General features: G+C 32.9%; 2 protein-coding genes across 2 annotated transcripts; both read right to left on the minus strand.

Annotated features, from left to right (window-relative positions):
- Positions 1-5,289: 5,289 nt before the first annotated feature.
- Positions 5,290-6,893, minus strand: LOC130998802 (ADP,ATP carrier protein, mitochondrial-like). The gene is made up of 3 exons (XM_057924207.1): positions 6,576-6,893; positions 5,833-6,201; positions 5,290-5,732 (listed from the first exon to the last, which is right to left on the minus strand). Exons 1-3 carry the CDS (start codon positions 6,891-6,893, stop codon positions 5,487-5,489), a joined length of 933 nt encoding a protein of 310 aa, XP_057780190.1. The 3' UTR covers positions 5,290-5,486.
- An 8,053-nt stretch (positions 6,894-14,946) lies between these two features.
- LOC130999436 (pentatricopeptide repeat-containing protein At1g63330-like) lies at positions 14,947-18,420 on the minus strand. Its single transcript, XM_057924962.1, has 2 exons — positions 16,698-18,420; positions 14,947-15,626 (listed from the first exon to the last, which is right to left on the minus strand). Exons 1-2 carry the CDS (start codon positions 18,304-18,306, stop codon positions 15,190-15,192), a joined length of 2,046 nt encoding a protein of 681 aa, XP_057780945.1. The 5' UTR covers positions 18,307-18,420; the 3' UTR covers positions 14,947-15,189.
- Between the last annotated feature and the right edge of the window lie 502 nt (positions 18,421-18,922).

Here is an 18,922-nt window from a genome sequence, read left to right on the forward strand (position 1 = left end):
AAACCTGACCGAAGGAGATTTCGGTCTGATGAACACGAGGAGCACAAAAATCCACGTAGTCGAGTACCTCGGGCCCCAAAAAAGTAAGATGCCCGACAGAAAAAAGGGATTCATGTGACTCACAACAGGAATCCCACACACCAAAAAGAAAACGATAAAAGTGAGTGGGTCATCATACAGACAGACAACTCACCAAAAGCAGACGACAGAAGTGAGTGGAGGAAAAAAGTAGATGGCCCCTACCAGCATTATCACAAGATAACAAAGAAAGGGTCCAGCCTCATGTGAGGGCACTAACAAGTGTCGGCAATCATGGCCGACAAAAGAAAATGGCTATCACATTCAACACAAGCTGGCCACTCAGAAAAAGAATCAAAGGCCAATCACCAAGGAAGATAGAGGGTATTAGACCTCTATATAAACCAAGCTCTGGAGAGGAAGAGATCATCGAAGAATCATCACAACTTCATACAACACACTCTCTCTCTAGAAATTTATCTCTATAATATTTATATTTTAGTTTTCAAAGTTTTAGTTTTAAAGTTTTTAGTTCTTTTAATTTTATGTACACAAGTATTAAGCTACTAATGAGTAGCTAAACAAAAGATTTTATGAAATAAATTAAATATTTTATAATTCCTCTTTAAACGCTTTGTTTTTGCTCAACTTTCCGGTTTAGTAAAAAAAATATCTTTCATTTTCCAACAAAGTATTATACGTCGGAACTTAGTGAAGGAGGAATGTTGCAACCATCTCTTGCGAGCGCGTGATTGGACGGAGCCTTGGGGGCAGACGGTCCGTAAAACACAACAATTGGTATAGTTTTGTAGTTGTGACCCCTGAAGTTGGAAGGTGAAGAATTGGGGAAGCTCGCTGTTGAAGATGGAGAGATAGAGTTTTGTGAGAAGAAACGAGATTTGGGGAATTGGAAGTGCTAGCTGGGGAAGAAAGGTAAAGTAGATCTGGTTACTTCGATTCATGGTAAGCCGTTGGTTGTTGTTGATCGAATCTCAGCCGTTCAAAGAGTAATCGGGTTTGAGAAGTTGGAAACGAGGAGTTTTTTTTCTTCCCTCTACTTTCTCCCACATTTGTTCTCTCTCTCTCTTCTTCCACTAATTTTCTCCATCTTTTCTTATTCTTTTTAATTTTAATTCATATTGTCAAATTTAATACATAAAAAAATATTCAATATACATTTTAAATTTATGTTCATGACAAGATCTTTAATATGATATAAAAATCATCGAAAATGAATTTAAAACAAATAAGTTATGAAAAATTTAAAATTTAAAATATTTTATTTTCTATCCCTTCATTAATTTTCTTTTTTCTTTTTTCTCTCTTTCCTATTAATGTTCAACACACGATTTTTTTCCTTTTTTTATTGTTAATTTTACTTCATTTTCTATATTTTTGTTAGATATCAATTTGTTTATTATTTATTTTTATATATTTAAATTATAATAATGCAACTAAGAAAAGTAAGATGAAATTTGAAAAGGTAGAATTTATATTAATTTTAATATAAATATATAGATGAATAATTAGGTATATATCTAAATAACAAAAAATATTAGTTTAATTTTTTTTGTAGTTATGTTTATCTATAAATTATTTATTATATATAAAAATATATATACTATTATCTTTTGTTAATTAAATTTAATTTTAGATTGGCGTTTATATGTATTGAAAATGAAATATGTGCTACATTATCATTATAGTTTAACTATTACGTACAATAAGATACTCATTAAATTTAATACTTCAATGTACTAGCTGTGTGATAATCTATATCTAACGACGTTAGGTCAGAGGGGGGAATTTGCACCATTTTCTCGGAGTTCAGGGGTTTAGTTGCACACACAGTGACTAAGGGGGGTTTTACGCTACAGGGGCTACTACTTCAAGAGCTAATCTGCACATTTTCCTTTTTTTTTTTTTTAAATTATCTCTCATCTCTCTTTTCTCTCAAAAAGTCACGCACAAGAAAACATGGAGCCCTCCTCCTCCAAAATCTAATCGCCACCGCCGCTGATTTAAGCTCCGGCAAGGCTGGCCGAGGGCGCTGCCCCTTTCCCTCTCTCCTGGGCCCTAAACCTCAGAGCTCTCTCGGCTGCACACGCTCAACGTCAAGGGCGAGCCCTAATTCCCCCCTTCCGTCTGAAATCGCCGCGGCGATATCCGGCAAACCGGCCGCCTACTGCCAATGACACCCACCACATGCTCTGTATCTCAATCTGTGACAGTTTGCGAACCCTAGCTTTTCTCGATGAGGAGTCGCCTCTTTCTCTCAAATACGGAAAAATCGCCGCCACCGCTGCTAAAAGGCCGGCAAGCAGCCAATCCATGGCTCCAGTGCAGCCGCACCCAGCCGGAGAGCCGTCTCCTGCTCGATTCTCCTCTGAAGAGGACGAAGGATTGAACCTTAGCATAGGCCTGCCTCCACCGCTCGAATTTCGAACGAAGAGCGCCGCGCACGCTCTCCATCACCACTGGCTACTCTCTAGCAAACTTGCGGTCGTCCTCTGTGCTTTGCTTCAACAAAAGACAGCGCGAAGGTCGCCCCCAAATCACGCCGTAGAAGCAAGCTTGCCGCCTCGAAGCTTCACGAGTTTGTGATGTTTGGCAAGGCGTCGGTGCCATCGCCAAATTTGACGCCTCTCACAATGTAACGATCATAACCTCCTCATTTTCGCTATTTCTATATAATGTCGATTTGATGGATTAATCGTTTGTGTTGCTGATAAAAGATGATCCTACAACTTGGTGATTCAACCACCGTTAGCGGCGGTGTAGTGGCCGAGAGAGAAAGAGGGCTGAGTGAGAGAGATGAGAGTTAATTAAAAAAGGGAAAAGGTGCCGATTAGCCCCTGAAGTAGTAGCCCCTATAGCGTAAAACCCCCTTTAGTCACTGTGTGTGCAACTAAACCCCTAAACTCCAAGAAAAGGGTGCAAAATCCCCCATCTGACCTAACGTCGTTAACAGCCGTTAGTCAGAGGGGGGAATTTGCACCCTTTTCTCAGAGTTCAGGGGTTTAGTTGCACACACAGCGAGTAAGAGGGGTTATACGCTATAGGGGCTACTACTTCGGAGACCAATTTGCACCTTTTCCCATATATATATATATATATGAGGTGGCATCCTGTGAAACCGTTTTTTTTAAACTACTTTCACAATGACGCTATTTCAACATATAAATAATACTTTATAATGATAAAGTATCATTATCTCATTGTGAAGGTGGTTTTTTAAAAAAACCGGCTTCACATGAATTTTTGTGTATATATAGTATCTCAATTATTTTAATTTTATCTATGTTCAAGATTATTGATATTAGTTTACATGATGGAAGCAGATTACAAGGAATCTCTTATAAAACGTTTGGCTCATTAATTACAAAATACATTTTATTAAATATTTTTTTATTCAATTTATAATTTCATATCTTTTGCAAATTCAAAATTGTAATTTATGTAAGGTTGATTATCAGTTTGTGATCAATAATATTTTAAATATGTATAACAGTTTTGACGCATAAGGCATTATATATAGATCATATGTGAATTAACATATTAACATTTTGAATTTCGTAGCAATATTGTTTTTATTTTTAACACCATATGTCAAATTATAGTGTGGTGGAATAATAACATATTAGTAAAATTTGAATGTCAACACTCAAATTTCAATATAAAGGATATAGAAGTTAGAACTAACTATGAAAAGCGTCACACATTGCGTTTTAATTAGTTCAATTGTTCTTAGTAAAAAATAATTACAAGTTAGTAAATTGGAATTAAATTAGTAAAATTTAATATGAACCAGTGTTTATATATATATATATAATTTAAGTCTTATAACATATAAAATATTTAATAAAACAGTTTGAATTCAAATTGAAAAAGAAACACTTATAACTATTACATATACGCCACAAGAAAATAGAAATAAAAAAAAAGAAGAATAATTACCAATCTAGCCCATTATGGCAGCCATAATTATGGTCATTTAGCACTACTCTTTTTTTAAATATTTTTAGGGTGCGTTATCTTTGATTGTAAATTTATCATGAGAAAATGAAGAATAAACAAAATTTAACCCTTTAAATATTTCTTTTCTTTTCCCACATTTCCTACTTGACCCTTACTCATTTCTCATTTACACTACAAAGGAGGGATAATATTATCACACCATTTTTGGAGGGATAATATTATCCCTCCAAAAATGAGGAATGAGTAAGGGTCAAATAGGAAATGTGAGAAAAGAAATAAATGATTTAAAGGGTTAAATTTTGTTTATCCTTCATTTTCTCATGATAAATTTACAATCAAAGATAACGCACTCCTATGGTATTGAATTAGTCAGGATAGCCCAACTAATCCTAAAGAATAGGACTTTTACCAAACATAAGTAAATATAATCCTGAATTCAGTTTTTTTTTTTTTTTAATGCTCATAGTTTTTAAATGCATTTTTGGTGTTGAATTAGTCAGTGAGTATATATCTAAATATTGATGTAGTAAGAGATCGAATTAGGAATTTATAATTTTATATGAAAAAAAGAAAAAAAAAATAGAAATTACACATTTGTTAAACTAGCTTATTAGTTTATTTATCGGATACAGGACAATTAGGAGTACATACATCCCTGATGAGTACAAACATTTATCAACATGTATACATGAAAATTTTTCTATTTAATATTTTATTATCTTATTATTTATTACAAATGTTTACTTCATATTTGTGTCAGACAATAGATTATTATAACCATATATGTTTATAAATTAAAAGGGGTTCGAGTAATTAATGCGTATTATTATACGGATTTGACACAAAAATAGGTAATTAATAAATATATATACTATTTTATTAATATATATTTACTATTTTATGTCTACATGATTTTTTTTTATTTTTAATTTTAATCTATTGTTATTTACTATATTTGTTATTAATATTTACTTCGTAATGTTTGGGGTTGTTATTATGACAGATAACTAATAATTGTAAGAAATTATATTTATAAATTAAATGGGTTTGCGTAATTAGCTAATATTGCATGTTGAATATTTTTTTTATTGTATGTAAATATTGTATGTGGGACAAATACAAGTATATAGATTTTAAATGAATTTAGGTGACTGAACAATACAAGCATTATCATTTTGATTTATGTCTTCCTCCACCACGACCAACAATCTAGATCTATAATTATAAATTATAATGAAAAGTGATGGAAATTCGACGGATCATACACTAGTTTATTATAAAACAAGGGATTAATTGTATATAGATTATTGAAATTTCAACAAATTTTCTTTTTGCATACAAACTTTAAATATTTATTAAAATTACTTGACTGTTAATTTGTTCTCATTTTATGCCATTTTCCATCCAACTATATAATACGGCATCGTTTTACATGGTGCATAAGGCTCAGATGTTTGCTTATTTAACTATTATAGTTGCTTTCCTAATACTTACGGTTTGATCGTGCATAAGGCACGGAATGGCAAATTGAATGGGTTGGACATGTCATATGCAGCAAGCGCAGCAGCACCCACGATGGCTCTCGGCATGTTTGCTCCACCACCCTTGAAAGCACTCTTGAATTCACCACACATCATCATCATCATACCTCTCCGAGAAATATCAAATGTATAAGATGCAGAACCAGCAACGATTGCGCTCACCCAAGCAACCCCGAACCTACCAAAGAAACTATCCTGAATGCACCACAAGACAAGACTCATATGTAGGTGAAAAGGTTTTGCCCAGAAAGGAAAGAGTCCCACTTATAGTGGGACGGAGGGAGTATATACCTACCTGCATCTCGCCAGTCAGAACAACCGGCTTCAAAGATTCGTACATCCCAAAGTAGATGCCGCGGTAGACAGTGGCGCCTATATAAGAATGGGTGAATCCACGATAAAATCCAGCAACGCCGTCAGCTGCCAAAGTCTTCTTGCAAAGATCAAGGGCGCCCTTGAACTGCCTCGTTCCCCCCTTCTTTACATCCATTGCCAGTCTAGTACGAACATAGTCCATTGGCTGGAAAAAGAAGCTAAAAGTAGAACCAGCAAACGCACCTGCGCCAAAGTTGTAACAACACCACCTCAAGTACCCAAATTCATAATTTTGGTACAACATAGTAGTTACACTCCTGAAGCAATCCCACGATCCTAAAGTCAAGGCCTGCAAATCATTTTATCATTTTATTTAGCATAAACATGAGTTTAAAATTATTTAAGGCCATTATCTTAAGGAGATTTGCAAAAATAGGTCACTATTTTTCGGACTTGCAAAAATAGGCCAATTATTTTAGTTTTTGGTATTCTTAGGCCACATGTGTACCTAATCAGGCTATTTTGGGCCACATTTTGCCCCAAAAAGTGGCCTATAAACGCTGAATTGAGCCCAAATGTGGCTTAAGAATACTAAAAACTAAAATAATTGGCCTATTTTTGCAAATCGCCTTAAGATAATGGCCTTAAATAATTTTAAACTCGCATAAACATAGCACAAGGTGTCTGTGTGACTGTCTATCCAATTCCAATTATACAACTTGCCTGGCTTGGTAAGTAACGGATCACATTAACCGTGTTCCCTCTCCACAAAGAGGCAACTCCTTCTTCCCTTATCGTTCTCCACAAACAGTCGCGGATGCCTTTGTATGGTCCAGATAACCTACCCGCCATGGCTATTGCACCCTCGTTTTGCATCAAAAGTTTCACACGATCAATAGGAGCAGTAGCGGTTTTGCATACCGCCACACCCGTCAGAAAAGACAGCCCCACAAATCTCTTGTCTTGCACAAAACCATCATACTTCACCACAGATGGATACGCCAATGCAGTGTTCCCTCCCGAATGTTGAGTCTCATCCATATTCATTTTTTTCCTGTGCAAATAAAAACAGTTACTTTTTAAAGTTTACTAACCAAAATGCTTTTTGAATTTTTTTCAAAATTCACTGACCTATGCAGCTCATATAGTTACTTTCCTAATACTATATATTGTGGCTCCAAATTCAGAACATCAAATGCATAATTTATTATTTTGGAGCCATTCGATAATGAATTAACGAGTCAAGAAATACATTTATCTAGATCAAATAAAAATAATGAAATTGTTAAACATTTAACCCCAGATTTGACTGTAAAAGAGTAATGACGCATCAAACAACAAAAACACAAATATAAATACAAGAAATGTGAAACGTGCATAAGATAGATACATTTAATTCTTGAATGAAATGCGCTATACAAATTCTCAATACTACACGCCCAGAAATAATTAAAGGGGAAAAACACCAAAATACTGAATTTGTCATAAATTAAAACCTTAACCAAAAAATTAGAAACAAATTAAACAATGTTTTTTTCAGATTTAGTGACTGCATATGCTCTTCTTTATTATGAATTCAAACGACAGGCAACAAGATCTACACAAAGTGGGCTGTCAATCTCATTTACACAAATCAGAGGAGAAATAATGGGTGTTGCCAATCTCATCAATAAATATATACTAAATCACATAAAACATAAATTGTGCTAAAAAGAATAACACATACTAAGCTTTGGTCGATTCTCACCGATTATAAAACAGCTGAAGTTCTACTGCGTGTGGAAGATAGAGAGAAAGATAGACGTGATTGAGAGGAAAGTAGAGCACAAAATTTTTGAGAGAAAGTGCAAAAGAAAATATACATTTATTTTTACTCTCAAATGAGTTTCTTGCGGCCGACTCTACAGCCCATGGCAGAATTAAATTTATACTGTACATCAATTTATTTATTTTCAAAATTTATAAGAATTCTAAATAGATTTTACCATGTACTTACATATATAAATCAACGATAATAAACTTTTAACTTGGACTTAGGAGGTGTATTGAATTGGGATTCTATAGGATTTTAAAGGACTTTAAAAAGTTCATGGATTTTAAAGAATGGATTTTAAAGGACTTTCGAATTCATAGACTCCGCGTGAAGTTGCGTGGAGTTTAGAGAAATCCATCGAAATCTCAAGTCTGAAGCTCGGATTTTGTCCTTCGTATTTTTTTTTTTTTTTTTGACAAATCCATCAGAATCCATGAATTATTAAAATCCATGAAATGTTGAATACCACATGATTTTAAAAGACTTTAAAAAGTCTGGTTTGAATACCTCGGGATTTTAAAAGACTTTAAAAAGTCTGGTTTGAATACCTCTGGATTTTCAAAGACTTTTAAAAGTCTGAATTGAATACACCCGAACTTTCGAAATCTTTTAAAATCCTATAGAATCTCAATTCAATACATTCAATTGGGAGTTAACAAACTCTAATTGAATTTAGTTATAACTAGTGTGTAATCTGTTGAATTTCGATGGGTAATTATTTTAGTTATATTTATAATTATAATAAATAAAATAATATTTATATCAAAATAATGAATTTACTATGTAAATCAACTATTTTACTATTTGTTCTCATCATAAAAATGTATAGTAATATGTCTTCAATATCCACACATATTTATATTTATAAATATAATTTATCACAATAATTGGTTATCCATCTCAATAAAGACTCAAATATTAAAAAAAATATATAAATATACAAAATTAAGAGATTATAAATTAGAAAGAAAAAAATATGTAAACATGTTGATAAAATGTTTATACCCGTCAAAAATGTATGTTACTCATACCTAGACAATTTGAATAACAAAACACTTAAAATTAGAGAAAATTCTATGAAGACGTGTTGATAAATATTCTTTCCCGTTTAAAATATATATACTCGTACTCGTCCCATTTTGATTAGTTACACGATCATTTACTTTTATAAATATAAGTTGTTACAAATTTATATATATATTCGCATTTATAATTTATATACTTATATTAATCTCAAATTCAATTAAAATATATTTTTGTACTCATTCATGTCTCAATCTCTTATAGTAATATCCGCTACTTAAATAATATAATCCCTTCGTCCCTAAAAAATAACTTCATATCTTTTTTTTTGGGTCGTCCTTCAAATAATTTTTTATCCATTTTGGGACACTACTCCACCACTAATAATACCCCATTTATTCTTATTTTTTATCTTTTCACCACTTTCAATACTAATTATAAGACATTTTTTTTTATCAACAACCCATCCTAACCTAACCTTTTAATAAAAAAATACTTTCTATTATGTTTTATCAATAACCTATTTCAACCTAAAATATATTTTATTATACTATTAGTTATTGTTATATATATTTTATAATTAACATGTTATTATAATAAGAGAGATAGAATGAATTGTTTTAAGGTTGGTCTGTGCACTATACACATGACGGGTTATTCATTATTTTTTATTTTTTCTTTTTATTTTTACAATTTTTTTGTCTTTTAGTTACAACTTTTGACAACCGGTTATGAATAATTGTAATCTAATAATTTTTCACCACTTTCAATACACTCAACAACTTTGTCTTAAAATTCACACATTTCCCTCTTAGGAAGTTATTTGGGGGACAAAGACAGAGTATTAATAATTTCGACAGTTATTACCACAAGATTGAAAATGTACTACAATATTATAAGAAGTATTAAAACAATATCGACTAAACAATATTATTATATATTAATACATTGCAACATAATACTATGTATTAATAACATGCAATTATGTAAAATATTTTTTTTTATATCCATGTTCAATCTCAACAAGAATATTCGGTATTTAAGTAATATCTTAATAATCTTAACATTTACTACCACCAAAATCAAAATGGTATTACAATGTTATATTAATACCAAATTGTTTATTTAATTTGATGTTAATATCTTAATAATTCTAAACATTTTATATCACCAAAATCGTAAAGAGATACCACAAAAAATCACTCTCTATGTCCACAAAAAATAGTCTCTTTTTATCATTTTGGGATGTCCATAAAAATTAGTCAATTTCCATATTTAGAAAGCTTCAAGGCGTTCTTACAAAATTCTAAGGACGTTATTCTCCAAATCAAATCAACTTCGACGTGCAATTCAAAATCATGGCTTGAAGCCATTTGGATTTATCATCATCAAATCAAATATTTCGAGAACCTTCAAGAATGTTCAAGAATCAAAAGAGATACCACAAAAAATCACTCGATATGACCACAAAAAATAGTCTCTTTTTGTCATTTTGGGATGTCCACAAAAATTAGTCAATTTCCATATTTAGAAACTATCTATCACATGCCACTCGCAAAAAAAGTAATTATCATTATAAACACTACTTTTTAAGTGTAAACCTTTTTACATTCACGATACAATAACTATTTTTATTAAAATCCGTGTCTTCCACCTTTAGGACTATTTTTTTGTGGACGGAGGAAGTATTTATTTTGAAAACTTTCTTTATTTGTCAAACTTAATAAATATTATAAATCAAAATATATGTGATATTCTAAATTATTTATGATTTACCATTAGAATAAAAAGGCTAGAGTTCAACTACTCAAATTTAGATTATATAAATACACGTACCCCTCATAAACCACTTAAAAAATATTTTACTATTAATTCTACTCTCGAATATGTCTATTATACTCACTATTGAATCTATTTGAATTTATAAAAATATATTGTTACACTAATTGATTATCTGTCACAGTCACAAATTGACATTACAAAGTAAATATTAATATAAATAAACTAAATAACAAAATTAAAATTAAAAAAGTAAAAAAAAATTATGTAGTCATATCGATTAATTTTTGAACCAATTTATAATTTATAAGCTCATTATACCAATCTCAAATATAATTGAAAATACTCTCTTTTATATTATTCATTTCATATAAAATAATTGTGCGGGAAGTATACATTCTCACAATTATTAAGAGATCATATAAAATATTCATATTCACAATTTCCCACTTAAGTTCTATCAAAGCCTATATACAATTTTATAATTTAATTCCCCGTTCTATCAATGCCTAAATAATTTTATAATCTTTTTATATTCATTATACATTTTTATATAATATTTCATAAAAAACAAACCAACTTACAAATATTTTCTTTTCAGAAGCCAACAAAATATTTTGCTGCCTACTTTTCTCTATTTTGCTGATTACTCATTATATCAATAGAGTAATGTAGACAATTAAATTTGTCGTCGAATTAAATCGTGGCATGTGTAAATTCGTGAATTAAATATTCAATTATATTTTCTATTTTATTAAATGGGATTTTATTCCTAATTTAAATAAATATATAATTAATATTTAATATAATGGGCCTATTAGCACTCAAAAGCCTTAAGGTCCATGCATGGAGGCCCAAAGCCCATAAAAGCCCATGAGGGCCATCTCTAAAATCTATAAATAGAAGTGTTGGGTGCTCATAAATGACATCTTGGAGGAGGAAAACGTTGAAGAGCACAAGAATTCTCTCTAGTGTCGCAAGTAGAAGATCGAAGTGGAGAATTCAAGATCTTCAAGCATTCAAGCATTCTTCAAAGCTTCAAGAGTTCAAGAATTCAAGATCTTCAAAGCTTCAAGAGTTCAAGAATTCAAGATCTTCAAAGCTTCAAAAGTTCAAGATTTCAAGATCTTCAAGTGATCAAGCCTTCAAATCTTCAAGTAATCAAGATCTTCAAATCTTCAGGTGATCAAACCTTCAAATCTTTAAGTGATCAAGCATTCAAATCTTCAAGATCGAAAGCTTCAAGGCGTTCTTACAAAATTCTAAGGACGTTATTCTCCAAATCAAATCAACTTCGACGTGCAATTCAAAATCATGGCTTGAAGCCCTTTGGATTTATCGTCATCAAATCAAATATTTCGAGAACCTTCGAGAATGTTCAAGAATCAAATGGAAGAGAAGAATCAGAGGATCAACTAGAGATTGCAACCCGCAAAACTCTATCAAATTCTATTAAATTATCTTTGTAACACACTTTTGTATTTTATAAATTGAAATACAAAAATTTGTGTTTACAAATTTTGGCACACCTGGTGGGACCTCTCTAACTCTCATCTCTACTCTTCACCAAAAATCTTGAACGGTGTCTACTCAATCAAATGCAGCTGTTCTAGCTTCATCCAAAGCTTCTTCGGCAAGCGTCGATATGATCACGCGAAGCAAAGCGAAATCGATGCAAGGAGTGTCTTAAGTCGATTTTCCATCTTCCATCAATCCACGAAGAAGATAACAACTCTGAAAGAAGCTTCACATTTCCCATTGAAAACTACAACCTTCATGCAAGCGTCATGATGACGAACACTTCCACCATGGAAGTGCAACTCTTGAACTTGACGAAGATGGTTGAATCTCTAACCAAGCACATCCAAGAGCAAGATGCCCAGATTGCAAAGCTCAAGGGAGAGAAGGGAGAAAAAGGAGATTCAAGCTACGCCAACAATGAGGGAGAAGGCGAAGAAAACGACGAAGATAAGGAGAATAACGATGAAGAAGCCTCCAAGGACAATCCCAGGTCCGAGCGCACCCAAGACCTGTCAAAGAATTGAGTCATCTGGAAATGAGGTCGGCTATCCATCACTAACTTCACTTCTCTCCAAGCTAAAGTTGAAACTACTCGTGAAGTTGAAACACACGTTAGCCAAACATAATAGAACACCATTGAGACCAGACTTGAGCAATCCCAAGTCCGAGCGCACCCGAAATCTGATTAAAAGCCAATTGAGCCAACTGAAGTGCAAAGTAAACATTTCTCAAACAATGTGTTGGAAGGAAATAGGGGGGTTGCTACTAGATTCTTGGATGAACTCTCTGGACATGGACTTCAGTCGACTTGATGGAGATGTCAAGACTAAAAATGGCAGCATATTTAGAACTTTGCAAACGCCCAAAAGTATCCTTGTTTGGGGTAAAATCTGCTTTGAAATTGGTTAATGAGACTACGCCAATCTTGAACACAGTAATGGAACAAAGCAACAGTTCTTTGAAGGTCGCCATCACCAAGCTCCTGTGGCCACCAACTGCAAGAAAAAAGAAGCAAAATTTAGACTTAGAAATTTACTTGCATCAAAATAAAATGTGAGTGATTCCAGCGTATGGAAGTATCCCCAGAGACTCGCCTTCATGAAAATTACGAGAGATGCAGAAGAAGGTGTTCTGGGCATATAGAATTACTAGGGATTTGTTGAACAAAATGTTGGTGATAAAACTAGAGCAGAGGGTGTTCATGTTTTGTTTAAACAAGAAGTTTTCAAGCATTAGAGAAGGATATCGACTAATGATGACTTGAAATGGGCAGATAAAATTATTGAACACAAGGTTCAATATCTTTGTGCTGCTATGGGCCATGAGAATGAATCTATTGCTAGTTATGGCAACATCATCTTCAGGGACGGATAAAAAGAAAGAGCAGACGGCTCCGTTGCCTGAGGCGTTGGGGGTGGTTGAGGATGCATTCCAAGTGATTATGGAAATAATAATCTGCAGTAGATAATTCCACTCAATTATCTATAAATAATTTATAGATAAACATAACTACAAAAAAAATGGTTTAATTTTTTTTTTGTAGTTATGTCTATCTATAAATTATTTATTATATATATATATATATATACTATTATCTTTTGTTAATTAAATTTAATTTTAGATTGACGTTTATATGTATTGAAAATGAAATATGTGCTACATTATCTTTATAGTTTAACTATTAGGTACAATAAGATACTCATTAAATTTAATACTTCAATATACTAGTTGTGTTGATAATCTATAACTATGTATAATATAAAACATATTTTTTCAATAATTTATTTTTCTCCAAATTGATGTCAAATCTTGAATTGTAGATATTAGAGTCAGAGGATTTTTTAGGACACTAACTTAGATTGATTTGGAAATTAGGACAATAACTTTCGAACTTGTAAAAATAGGACACTAATTTTTTTTTGAGTAAAATAGGACATTAATTAATAAGCGTCGTAAAAATAGGACATTTCTAGGCCGATAATTGGCCGAAAAATGTCCTGCAAATGCAACGCTTATTAATTAGTGTCCTATTTTTACTCTAAAAAAAATTAGTGTCCTATTTTTACAAGTCCGAAAGTTATTGTCCTAATTTCCAAATCAATCTAAGTTATTGTCCTAAAAAACCCTCGAACTCTAGATATTAATTTAGGGCAATCCTTTATAATGTAAATAATGATTAGCCAGGAGAGAGGAGAAATGATATGATAGAAGTTAAGCTGTGGAAATACTAGTATAAGAGATGAAAGAGAAGAGATAAAAAAAAAAATAGTAGGAGTAAAAATGAGAGAAAAAAATATTTTTAAAACCTTAAAAATTAAATTCATTTTTAATTGAATATTTAATTTAAGATGTATATTAAATAATTTTTTCATAAAGAAAAAACATATGCAATATTAATATCTTACGTATAAAATGGTTTCAAAAAACTATCTTACCTATAAAATGACCATCTCTCAAAATAATGTTAATGTTATTTTACCATTTCCTTCTTAAAAATCGTGAACTTTGATTTATGAAAAAAAAAATATGTTCAATATACATCTTAAATTAGAGATTATGACAAAATCTTTAATTTGTGAATAAATTTAGAATGAATAAATTATGATTATTTAAAGTTTCAGTTATCCTATTTCCTCCCTCCTTAATGTTGAACATACTATCATTTTGGTGAATGATGATAATAATCAACAAAGCATACATGGCCGGCGAAGGCAGCAAAAAAAATTGAAAGATCAAATTGTTATTAAAATTTGCATGCACTAATTTCAAATTCCAAGTCTCTTCTTCGTATCTTTAATTGGCATAACCAAATTTAACAAATATTGCTATCAAAAATATACATGTTGGAATCACATCAATCTAATAATATGATGAAACATGAATATCAATTCATTGATTTCCCACAAACATTCTCCATCTGCAGATGGAGAAATTCCTATAAACTTGTACATGATAACAATCTACACCAATCAATTGATTTTGCTATTAGTTTTCACATTCCAATTACAAGTTTCTACTTCTTCTTGAAAAGCTCTACTTGTTCATCAGAATTTCCATAAACTAACAGCAGATGATAATCAACTACTAAATAGATTAAATAAAACACTATCTCTACCTTCCCTTTGCAGATTTTGAACAAACATCACAACCACACAATTGAAGCATTAAAAATCATCAAAACAAATTAACACAACGTAACAGCTAACTAGAAAAGATGTCATTTGGCTTAAGTTTCTTAACGTGATCAAATAGAACACCATCTCTACCTTCTCTTTTCACATGTTCAATCAGCATCGAATATGTAGTTTTGTCAAGTGTGAATCCCCTTGACTCCATCTCTTCCAACAGTGGCATTGCATCATGCTTCTTGTTTCTTTTTAGAAGACCTTGAACAAAAACATTGTACGTCACATTATCAGGCAAGCAACCGTTGTTTACCATTTGCATCATCAAATCCTTAGCCTCCTCAATCTGTCCTTCTTCACAAAGAGCACCGATAAGGATTGTGTATGTTACGGCGTTATGCTGCATACCTTTGGATGGAAGCTCATCGAATAGATCCTTTGCTTGTGTGACTTTATTATCGTGGCATAATCCCTCAATAAGGACAGTATAAGTCACAATGTCAGGAATGATGCCTTTATCTTCCATGGTATACAACACCAAAAATGCTTCACCAATACGATGAGCTCCACACAAACCATACAGCAAGACATTGTAAGTCTTTATATTCGGAGACACTTGTAGAGCTTCCATCTCTTTGAAAAGCTTTATGGTATAAGAAACCACATTGCTCTTTAACCCTTTGTAGGGAATTATGGTAAACAAACGTGAAACTTCATCGACTTGCCCTTTTTTGCAATACCCGTTCATCATCAAGCTAGTGTAACTTATGATATCGGGCTTAATTCCAGAGCTCACTGCCAATTGGAAAATGTTTTTTAACCAACAAAACTTCCAGAATAACAAAGGTTTTCTGGGTTGAAGAATAAATACAAAGCATACATAAAGGATGAGTTTTTTTTTTTTTTTTCCACCAATACAAAGTCTTTCAAGATTGCAAAATCAATTCTCATGCTTAATCTATCAATGGATTGGAAAGCTGATTAAACTGTAAATTTAGTTCTTCCAAAGCTTCAAGGAAGAATTCTGACATATTTCCCAGAAATCTATTGCAGGAAAAGGACAATGTTCATATTTGCACAAGTTAGTAAACTGTTTTGGTATGAAATTGAAATCCAAATACACAAATTCAAATTCCATAGAAGAATACAGCAAACCAGGAACTGTGGAATTTAAGATATTAGAAGAGATATCAATATACTCTCCCCTTAGTTTTAGTAAAATAATTCTTCAACATCTAACACAACACCACACCTATTTAGAAAAGAGATCCTTCGGTACGAGTTTCTTAAGCTTACCAAATAAAACACTATCTTTACCTTCCCTTACCACAGGTTCCATCAACATCGAAAAAGTAGTTTCGTCGAGTGTGAAACCCCTTGCATCCATCTCTTCCAACAGTGGCATTGCATCATGCATCTTGTTCCTTTTGAGAAGACCTTGAACAAAAACATTGAACGTCACACTATTAGGCAAGCAACCATTGTTTATCATTTGCATCATCAAATCCTTAGCCTCCTCTATATGTCCTTCTTCACAAAGTGCACCGATAAGGATTGTATGTGTTACGACGTTGGGCTGCAAACCTTTGGATGGAAGCTCGTCGAACAGATCTTTTGCTTCTCTGACTTTATTAGTAATGCACAATCCCTCAATGAGAACATTGTATGTTACTATGTTTGGAACGACTCCTTTATCTTCCATGATATGCAACATAGAAAATGCTTCAATGATACGATGAGCATTACACAGACCATCTAACAAGATAGTGTAAGTCTTCACATCAGGAGACAATCCTAGAGATTCCATCTCTTTGAACAAATTCAAGCCATCCTCGCATCTGCCTTCACGAAATAGCGCCTCTAGCATTGTTCCATAACAAACAACATTGTGCTCTAACCCTTCAGTGCGAATTTCGGTAAAAAGACGTGAAACTTCATCGACTCGCCCGATTTTGCAATACCCGTTCATCAAGCTAGTGTAGCTTATGATATCGGGCTTGATTCCAGAATTCACTGCCAATTTGAAAATGCGTCCAGCTTCCTCCATTTTTCCTTGTAAACAATACCCATTGATCAAGCTAGTGTAGCTTATGATATCGGGCTTGATTCCAGAATTCACTGCCAATTGGAAAATGCGTCCGGCTTCCTCCATTTTTCCTTGTAAACAATACCCATTGATCAATGCAGTATAAGTGACAATGTTGGGTTGAACATCAATCTCCTTCATTTTTACCAATATATGCTCGGCCTCTTCCACTTTTCCATCTTTGCACCAAGCATCCACAAAGATATTATACGTCCACACATTTGGGCAGACCTTATTAGCTATCATCTTCGTTAAAATGTCTTGAGCCTCGTCCACTCTTCTCATCTTGCATAGGCCCCCAATTATTGAACTATATATCACGACATTTGGCGAAATCCCCTTATCACTCAAAGTGGAGAAGAGTTGGAGAGCTTCGTCCACCTTTCCTTCCTTGCATAGACCATCAATGACTATGTTGTAAGCATAGACATTGGGTTTGCAGCTCCCTTTTCCTTTTTCCAATGAGCAGAGCAAATCAGTCGCCTGTAGAAGATCTCCAGCTTTACATAACCCATTAATTATAGTACTATACGTATACTCATTGGGCTCGCACAGTTGATAGGCCGACAGCTTCCCCAACAATTTAGCTGCCTCTGGGATCCTTTCAACAAACAGAAGGCCTTTCACGAGAGTGTTGAAGGTTACAACATCAGGCTCGTACCCACGCTTGAAAAAACTGCCTAAGATCGCAAACCCAAAATCAGGCCTTTTCTGTCGGCAGTAGCAATCAATCGCAATGCTCAACGTGTAGTGATTTACAGGAGCATTTCTTTGAAGCATTTCATCGAACAAATGAAGGGCAAGAGAGTATTGTTTCATCTTTACCACAATACTCAACAATTTCGTGAAAAGAGTAACATAAGGGCGCGGCTCCGTTCTCATCATATCCCGAAACAGAGCGACGGCATCATCAGGCTTACGTATAGATTCAAAATCAAATCTGGGATAGGCGGAGAAGTGTCTCATTTGGCAGCTGGCATTATCAAAATGAAAACTGGGTAGAAGAAATGATTGATAATGTGGAGAAGCAATGGTAAAAGTGGAGAATTTAGATGAAGAATTAGACAAAATTCTAGCTAGAAACATGGCGGCGTGGTTCGACCTCATTCTTGGGATAGTATTGTATGATTTGAGATGTGAAAGCTGAAGAATTGGGGAAGGTAGCTGTTGAAGAAGGAAAGATAGGGTTTTGTGAGAAGAAAGGTAAAGTAGAACTGGTTATTCCGATTAATGGTGAGCCGTTAGATTTTGTTGATCGAATCTCGGCCGTTGAAAGAGTAATCGCGTTTGGGTGTTGAGGAAAACGCATTTCATGCAGTATTTTGTAATTTTTTTTTTTTGAGGAAAGCAGTATTTTGTAATTTATGTTGTTATCTTCCAAAAGCATCCCTCAATTTCCTCCTACTGGATTTTTCGGATTATTTTTTGTAATCAGATTTAGCTCTTCAACAAAATATGACTATGACTTTCATAATTAATTTTTTATTGCTTGAACTTAATTCATATTTTTTTTAAAAAAATATGAAAATAAAGCTTGGATTCAATTCCTTCGTTAAATTATGAAATCCCCATCAAATTTTCTGATATGAGAAGTTATATAAGTAGTCTCATTTACAATTTCTTTGAACAATGAAATGTTGATCAAATTTTCATAAAATGAAAATTAAAAGGTTAAAGAAAAAATTACTCGCATATTACTTGCCGTTTTAATTGATGTGGGCCC

This window comes from Salvia miltiorrhiza, chromosome 8 (assembly GCF_028751815.1).
Source record: "Salvia miltiorrhiza cultivar Shanhuang (shh) chromosome 8, IMPLAD_Smil_shh, whole genome shotgun sequence".
Lineage (NCBI taxonomy): Eukaryota > Viridiplantae > Streptophyta > Magnoliopsida > Lamiales > Lamiaceae > Salvia > Salvia miltiorrhiza.